The 9055-nt window shown below is 43.7% G+C and overlaps 1 protein-coding gene across 3 annotated transcripts; it reads right to left on the bottom strand.

Moving 5' to 3' along the window:
• Positions 1 to 689: 689 nt before the first annotated feature.
• On the bottom strand, positions 690 to 7496 carry LOC136711113 (zinc finger protein 862). Of its 3 annotated transcripts, XR_010804708.1 has the most exons (5): positions 3244 to 7496; positions 2021 to 2244; positions 1682 to 1899; positions 1449 to 1586; positions 690 to 1173 (listed from the first exon to the last, which is right to left on the bottom strand). XR_010804708.1 is itself a non-coding variant. In XM_066687127.1 (4 exons), exons 2-4 carry the CDS (start codon positions 1728 to 1730, stop codon positions 806 to 808), a joined length of 555 nt encoding a protein of 184 aa, XP_066543224.1. In that variant the 5' UTR covers positions 1731 to 1899; positions 2021 to 7028; the 3' UTR covers positions 690 to 805. The 3 variants fall into 3 exon arrangements, 1 of the variants encoding a protein (XP_066543224.1); XR_010804707.1 differs by having other exon boundaries at positions 2021 to 7496; XM_066687127.1 differs by having other exon boundaries at positions 2021 to 7028.
• Between the last annotated feature and the right edge of the window lie 1559 nt (positions 7497 to 9055).

The following is a 9055-nucleotide window of genomic DNA, read 5'->3' as shown; positions in this document are numbered from 1 at the left end:
ATTTTAAACAGTCTGTGGGGTAAGTTTGGGGAAAGAAATAACCGTCTAAACACAACCTTGATTAAAACCCCTGAACAGTTTATAGAATTTATGTTTTCCAAACAACATGCTGTATCACACTTTCAATTCTTAAATGACCGCGTGGCACAGGTCCAGTGGAGGCCCCCTAAAGATTTCCCCACCAAACAGGGTAACGTTAATGTTTTCATAGCGGTTTTTACCATGGCTTACGCCTGGCTTGAACTGTACAACTTAATGGATCAGCTGCAGGAACACACGCTCTATCATGATACTGACTCTGTAATCTTTGTCACCAGACCAGGGGATTGGGTCCCTCCCCTCGGGGACTACCTTGGGGAGTTAACGAGCGAACTAGATCCTCAGGACCACATAGTGGAGTTTGTTTCAGGGGGTCCTAAGACTTACGCATACAGAACGGCCGTGGGTAAGACATGTATGAAAGTTAAGGGTTTCACTCTGAACCATTGTAACAACAAGCTCATTAACATCAAGTCTCATCAAGTTTTGTAACCGAGAAAGATGCGCCTCCTCGTGCAGGGTTCTAAATTAACTTTTTTGATCACCAGCCAATGTGGCTGGTAACTTTTTAAAGTTACCAGCCAATCAGAATTTCCACTAGCCACATTTTTTTCCGGTGAAAATAAAGAGAAATTATGAGTGCCACTGAATGCATTTGATCATTTTATTAACATTGTTGGCATGAAAAACACAACAAAATATACACAGAAAGTGCAAACATTTAATTTCAAGTTTGGGATATATCTATCATTTAAATCACATGTCTTCAGAGCTCTTCTTCTTCAGAGGTGCCATCAGAATCTGAGCCACCCTCTGTTCCTTTTGTTCCATGTTTGCGCACAAAGTCAGGCCTGCGTGTGCGCAAACTGTCAGCGTGCCAGATGTCAATGGCTTTGGTTGGATCAAAGTCTTTGATGTCAGGTGAGCACAACTGGGTTTTAAGGAGGTCAGAGAGGGTCTCACCTTTTAGGCGTGAGCGCCAGTCACTCTTTACCTGCTTCATAACACTGAACCCTCTTTCGCAGTCAGCTGTAGTTGCAGGGATGGTGAGGAGAGCATCAAAAAGATCAAGGATATCAGGACAACGATGGCGCAGCATTCTGTTCACAGTAGGCCAGGTCTTCTCAAAGGTTCCTGTAGCAGGGTAAGACAGACAATATGCATTATGCACTTGCAAACAATTATACATTTTCAAATGCAACTTTATTTATTAAAAGATGCCATCAAATTTTGATTGTGCCTTTAACAAATGACATTTACTCTGATTCCTGATAAACAAAATAAAACTGTCTCACAATATTAGCCATTTCTATAGAGCTTGGGAACATTTCAAGTACTTGTTTAATGCTACTGATAACTGATAAGGTAAATCAGTATGAGATTTTTCTTCTCAAACATTCTCCAAGTACCTTGGCTGAATCCTGCTGTGTACAGTTCAGTCTTGAGAATTGTCCATTGATCAGGGATCAACTCCACATCCACTCCAGCAGACAGTAAAAGAGGTCGGAAGTGACTAATGAGTTTGTTTACCTCTTCATCACCAAAATCTGAGAACAAAAGGGAAAACATTAATATAAAGTTAAGCAGTTGTCTTAAAACATCAAATGTAATGAACAAATCTTTACGCATTTTAATTGCTAACCTGAACTCATGTCTGCCTCTGGCCAGCACTTGAAATTGGTCAGCCGCATAGCCTGCAGGACACCACTGTTCACATCACTAAATCTAGCAGTGATGCACCGGCACAGGGAATCGATTAGCACGTTCTTTGCCTTGTCATGCTGGTCGGCATCAGTAGGCTTCAGGAGGACTCCCTCATAGGTGTCTGTGTCCAGCACTGCTCTCAGCTTAGGCCCAGGTCTACAGTTGTGCAGAGATAGATGGATGGGCGTCTTTTTATTTATTTTTATTTATACTGAGGTGAAAACACACCAACGCAACCTAAAATCAAATCATAAATTGTAGGATATATGATACATACCTTGACTTGTACTTTTCTATGACAGCCTGAGGGGAGGAAAGGCAGCTCTGAGCTTCAGCCAGGGTTGACACTGACCTCTGCAGTGACTTGGAGAGGTTGCTCAGTTGATAGATGATGTCATGGAGAAGACAGCAAAAACTGAGAACTCCACCATCCTTGCCTATGTTAAGGAACCCCTTGGCTTTGGCCCTCAGAACAGCATTGATGTTCGTGGCCTCCTGGGACTACAAACAAAACAACTGCATTATCAGACAGCATTTAAAACTGATGAAGAGAAAAAGAAAGCAAACATTAAATAATCTATCTACACTGCTGGTTTTAGGCTATAAATTAACATACCTTCTCCTCTAAGTGGCGTACAATGCCAGCATATCCCCTGAGAAAATGGTCAAGAGCTTTGAAGAGATGTGGTAGCCACCGGGTCCACCTACTCTGGTTGGCATCAAAGCCTTCATGTGGAGCTCCCTGAAGTGTTGCTTTAGGCTGGCCCTGTTCACTCCACTCTTATGATATAAGGTGTAGAGTCCACTCAACAGGTCCTCAACTTTCCTGGCCATCACATTTTTCCTTATTCCATCTGAAAAGGCAAGCTCTAGCTTATGGGCCATGCAGTGGATCCCCAGCACATTTGGTCTGTCTGCACGCAGTTTTGTAACTACACCATTGTTTACTCCTGTCATTACAGATGCTCCATCTGTGGTGATTGCCACTAGCTTGTTCTTCCAATCAGTGCTGACACCACTTTCCATTATACTGCACACTGCTTCAGCTATATTTGTAGCATCTGGCTTTGAGACAGCTTTTACCCCGACACAATCAACTTTGACCTTCCCCTCACTGGCAGTCCTGACGTAGACCATTTCTTCTTCCATCACTGCACTGTCAAGGGATCCATCTGACATGACCGAGATCAACTTGCCATCTTATAATCTTGCCCTCATCTTTCTTCTCTCATCCTCTGCTATGTAGTGTATTAACTCTTTTGCCTGGTAGTCATTTGTGTATGTCTCTCCTATCTTCAAGCCTTTCTTCCTGTCCACCCTGAAATTAATTTTTGTGTAAATGAAGCCACTGTTAGCGGCTACAACACAGTACATTTCAGTGAGATTTATTTTTTTTGAAACCCCCAAACGTAAAGTTTCATCTGTTTCTATGGAAGCACCCTGAATCGTATTAAATGCACTGTTTCTAAAACATGTAAATAGTAATGTTAATTCACTTACTCACACATCCATGCGAAGTCGGTGAAAGGCCTGCCCTTTTTTCCGATGGCGTGGGCATTTCGAAAAAGTAGCTGCATCTTCTCCAACTCAGACGTCTTCAATAAAGCGAGGTTTCTCCCAGCAAGGCTCTCTTCAATACGACCTGTCTTGGCAGTTTTAATCCTAAGGCTCTCCTGATGACTTCGGGAACTCTCATGGTCCTTTACTGCCTCGACTTTAAAATTATTAGTTCCCACCACAAAATTGTTCATTTTGTTTTTTTCTTTCGCGTAGATGCGGCAATCCTGACAAAACATGACGACATTTTCATGATCAAACACAAGCCATTCACGACCCGTCAGCCATTTGGCATTAAATTTTCTTTTCTTCGCTTCTCTGTCTTCATCCCCTGGCTCGTTCCTCTTCTCGCCCCCAGAAGTCTGTCCCAACCACCGCCGCATTTAGTTTAATCTTAACTTTTTACTTTACTTTACTAGCTAACTCCCTCCTCTTTCAGTCTATGCTATTGCTCTGGCTCCGTTCGCTCTTATTCTTCCTTGTGTTTTCTGGTGGACGCTCCGTTCATTTCCATGGTTTCTCGCGCTGGTTTCACTGCAAACTGTGCGCAGCCAAGGGGCGTATGAAATGTCATCACGTAGCATTACGGCACAGTGTTCATGGGAAATGTAGGAAGTACTGCCAGGAGGATAAATGACCGAGATCAGAGACTTTTGTATCATGCATGTAATGCCTCATGCATCACCGGCCAAACTGGCTAGTAAGTTTTTATTAACACCCGCCAAAATGAATTTTAACCCGCATTTGGCGGGTTGGCGGGTGTTAATTTAGAATCCTGTCCTTGTGAGATTATTACTGCCGGAAATCAGATCTATCGCAATAAAAAGGGGTACACGTTGGAAAATAGATCACTAAACAAACGGTTCAGGGTGGTGTACAATAAAAGAGTGTTGAAGACTGATTATAACACTCTGCCTTATGGATATTAGCGGCGGTTTTGATAACAAACTTCAACACCCTTTCTCCTGTATTATAGCCGGTCCCTCCAATTCGGGTAAGAGCTATCTTATAAAGAACATCATAGAAGATGTGGAAGCAACTGTGTCCCAAGCTCTCGACAATTAGTGTGGTGTTACTCTTGCTGGCAACCTCTCTACGATGATTTGGCTTTGAAAAAAAATAATCTGAAATTTGTGCAAGGTCTCCCCGCCTCGTTGTGTGATGATGACTTGTTCCCGCCCGGTCAAACTAATCTAGTGATCCTTGATGACCTGATGGAGCAGGCCGGTGACAACAGTGAAGTGGAAAAAGCCTTCACAAAGTATATCTATGATATTAGAAAAACACACAGTGTTGACCACAAGTGAAGGTCTGTAGACTTTGTACTTGACAACCGTTGTAAATGGTTTCTTGACAGTTGTTGAGCAGAAAGTTATTGATCTTCCGAGGGAAAGGTCTGAAATCCGGGGGGTTTCCATAGGAATCAAAAAATGGTCCTTCCTTAGATAAATAGCCAGCCAATGTTCTCCGGGCATATTTTTCGGGTGTGTGTTGATTATGTACATGCGGGTAAATTCTTGATCTTACATTTAGGCAGCTGGTAGACTCCTTGAAACAGTTTCCATGAGCAGGCCATAGCATTCATGATGTGGTTGAGCTCTCTGGTGTTCATTTTAATAATAATCATACAGAACGTTTCTCCTCTGGTTCACCTCAATAATGTTGTCAAACACAGCGTACACGACCATATTTACAGTGCGTGGTAGAGGCTGCTTGAAACGCATCTCCAAACACATATTGCCCGTCTTCACCAGCGAAAAATGTTGTCCACACTCTTCGTCAGGGGTCAGGTTGAAGCCGTACAGTGTGTAACCGCTGCAGTATTTCCGGCGATCGATCAGCAGAGGTTGATCCTTGAGATGGCGACACGTAGCCAATACTAGACTGTAATATTCACGAACAGCATTGCTGTTTTCAAAGTCAGGTTGAAAAGGTCTGGATGGAACCTGCACCCCATCGACGTACAACGCTATAAATTCCGCGTTATAATGTTTAAAGTTAAAGGGATTCTTGTTGTAAACCCCGGTAAATGCATCATTATCCACAAGCCCAATAATAACCTGTTTTGGGAGCTGTCCTAGAAACAGATTTTCCTGGTTCATCACCCGCGTCCCTGCGGGGATACTCTGGACTTTCATAAAGACTCTTTCGATCGGGTACTTGTCTTTTGCCGTCATTAATGGCTGCGCATGTCCTAGTTTAACCGCCGGGGAGACGGACACTTTTTTCACAAACAGCGAGGCCGATAATATGGTCAGTTTATATTTTTCAGTATCAGGGGTCATCAGACAGAAAGCATTTTTACTATGGATCATTTTAATTTTAATGTCTACCCCGCTGAGCATGAGTTTTTCTTGACAAAAAATGTCTGCATGAATATGCCCCATTAGTTCAAAGGTCTTCTTCTGTTGAAAAGGCCGTTCTTTTTTGCAAACCCTGATTGAGTCCCTCTGGATCCTTGTCGTCCATAGCTCCCGGGGTGTCTTTGAAGAAAAGGCCGGGGCTGAACTGTTTGCTTAGGGTCTCCTCACTATAATTAAGGATACACTCCATCATGGCTCTATAGGGGTAAGTATTGCTGCTTTGACTTTGAGCCGATCTCCCAGGGTCACATCCACCTGTGAAAACATGGTGGCCACCGGGTAATTGACCCCAACGTTGGTCGTCTTCTCGATCGCATCGCCATTGTCATCAGCCACTTTACAGTTAATTAATATAAATGTGTTATTCTAATCAATATAATCCTCACCATTGCCTGCTATGAAAAACTCCAGAGGTGGAATCTCTACATATATGCTCTTATCTATACTCGTTTGAGTGTATGGAACTGTAAACAGATCCAGTTCTGATTTGACGCATTCTTCCGACAGACTGTGGACAAAAGACATGTTTAAAAGATGTATCCTGAGGCTCTATTTGTCTTTCTTTGAGACTTTCTTTTTGCAGGTTTTTTCTTGTGCTGCTTCCTTCTCCGAGTGTTTCCATGATATGTTGGAGAATGAGCGATTCTTCGTTTTTTGTTAGCCATGGATCTTCGTCGCCCTGGTGGACACCTGCTGTTTCTTCTTTTACCCCCACTCCTCGCCATTACCATGAGACCCGAACCCTCCTGATGCTCATGGCTAGCTGCCCGGTTCATAACATTGGTGAACACGTCACTAATAATGTTTTTAGCCGCTGATTTCAAGTGGGGTCTGGCTATAGCAAAGCCTCTCTTAAGCAGGGGTACGGCCATTCTAAAGAGACCACGAAAGAGCCCTCCTAGACCGGCTCCATACATTGTGGGGGCTCCTACAAAACCAGGCAAGCCGTTCCCTGCTTGCGTCTTGTAATAATCCACATTAGGCGTTAGGATCGACATAACCCCTCGAGGTATCCATTTTAATAATGTACGCAGTTTCAGGGGTCGAAAATGTAGTTTGACAATAACTTTACCGAAGCGGAAGGGTACGTTGATATTCTGATCCGATTTTACTTCGATCGTGATGTTGTCAAAGTGGGTCTTTGAGACTGGTACGTAGTGCGGCTTGTCATAAGTAATTGTGACCATGTCATTGCTTTTACCTTTAATAAGTACATTTCTCAAAAGGGGGACATAACTATCCCCGACCCTCTGGTGGGTTATGATATCCTTATACACATACACTTTCAGAGCTCGGGCGATGAGAGCATTCAGAATATACACCAGGGTGCTTTTAACCACTCTTCTTACTTCGACACGTACCCCGGGCATAAATCCATCGCCTTCATCATGCCCCCAGGACAGTTCGATGCTTGGGTCGCCTGGTGGTTTGTGGTGTGTTTCTACATCCATTGGACCGACCCCCTCCTGAGACGCACAGACGGTATACAGTTCAGCAAAATCGGGGCCCTCCAGGAGCTCCAGAGGCTGGGGCTCACCGAGACTCCTTTGGACATCCATAGCACAGCAGGCTGTTTTGTCCTGAGGGACCGGGAGTTGAGGGCTTGGAGGGTAGCTGCAGTCAGAGGGTTCCAGAGTGTATACAAAATCTGGGGAATAGAACCAGGGGAGATCCCGGGTTTGAAGAGGTCTGTAGAGCCTGTCGACGTCCACATCTTTCGGGTAAGACATTCTCTTTAATTTTAAACCATGAATGAAGTGTTGTGCCTTTTATACTATCTCTTCACTACGTCACGACAGACCACCCTCATAGAAGAGAGTAGCCCCTGAGGCGCCAGACCCCTCTCCAAACCTCCACAGGTCGTCTGTTTTATCGTCATCGTCGTCCTTCAAGGGGGATATATAATCCATAATCCAGCATATTTTCCTTCTAACAGAATCCAGTTCCGAACATTTGATCAATATGTCAAAACCGTCATTTATACAGGTTATGACCTCTTTCAAGAATGGCCAGTCCAAGCCATCAAACATGATTTCGGTAACCTGTTTTTCTGGCTCCTCCACAACCCCTTCAATAGGGTTTGTAATCAGGGTCCTGCTAAACAAAACCTTGCGGTCGGTAGTTATCGATAGACTCCTCACCCCTCTACCGTAAATCTGCAAGCTTTCCCATTCACACCTTCCAAAACCCTGAGTCGGAGAGCCCGTTTCGGGTTCTCTTGGACCCTCTTGCAGCTCTTCTAGAGCCTTATCCACAAGACCCAGATCTCTCCAGAACATCACCTTCAACCAGTCCTCATAAGAGTATTCAATTACAGTCTCAAAAGGTTCCAATGTACCCTCCTTCTCTCCCAAAGCCAAAAGCTCCACTCCAGCATAACCGGGCTCCCTTTTAAAGTGGTAACCCCGTTGAGCCCCACAGAACAGCACCCAGGTGCGCTCAATCTTCAAATCGGTGAGTGCAGGAACCCTTGCTTCTTGCGGGGTTTCACGTTGATGTCCATGTTGAAGAAGCTGGATGTTTCAGATGCTGAGAATTAAAGCGGTATTGCCTAAAAGCAGCGCGGGTTCTTAAATAGAGAGGAGAGTTTCGGGGGGCGGTGCCTTCAGAGGATAGAGGGGGGGGGTTATGGGTGGCCTTGTTGTTCAGGGTTTTATGGGTGTACACTTTCTGACGGATATGACGTAGGAATAATTAAGGAAATAACTCTACCTAAAACCACGCCCCCCCATTATGACGTAGGAATATTAATAAGGTTAGGTCATACGTCATAACAAAATAGGCCGCGCCCATAGGACCCTACTATCTACTTACATTCTTATGGGGTCATGGTGCCAACATGACATCCCATTCTTGAGTTTGCTGAACTCAAATACACTGTAAATACAGGGCTCTGATTACAGAAAATAATCTCACAGTGGAGGCTTGCCCTGACCAGGACTAGAAATTTTACTGCACTTAACCACTTCAACTCCAGATGAAAAAATGAAAACCCTTCCTATATACTAGACTAAATGTGCGTTCTTACCTATAGGCCTATTTCTGAGTTTGGTTGTTGTATGGTTTTCATTTATCACCATGGCAGTTTGGAGGCTACCATTCAGGAAAGATTTTACAAGCATTTTCAAGCCCTGGAAATCAGTTTTGCATTTTCCATACTTCCAGACTAGTGTACGAACCCTGCATATATGATTTATAATTTGATTTACAGCGCCTATGCCATTTAAACAGTTTTGTTTAACAGTTAAACAGCATTACACTGACACAATTGGAGCAACTGCGTTTCAGTTTTAGTTTTAATTTAATGATCAGGTTTTTTCTATGAGTATTGTTCTTATACATGGCTATCTCTGGCTAATCTAAGTGATGTCTCAAATAGGTATTATTATTAT

This window comes from Amia ocellicauda, chromosome 2, assembly GCF_036373705.1.
Source record: "Amia ocellicauda isolate fAmiCal2 chromosome 2, fAmiCal2.hap1, whole genome shotgun sequence".
Taxonomy (NCBI): Eukaryota; Metazoa; Chordata; class Actinopteri; order Amiiformes; family Amiidae; genus Amia; species Amia ocellicauda.
The sequence above is the reverse complement of the archived record's forward strand: the minus strand, read 5'-3'. Positions and strand labels throughout refer to the sequence as shown.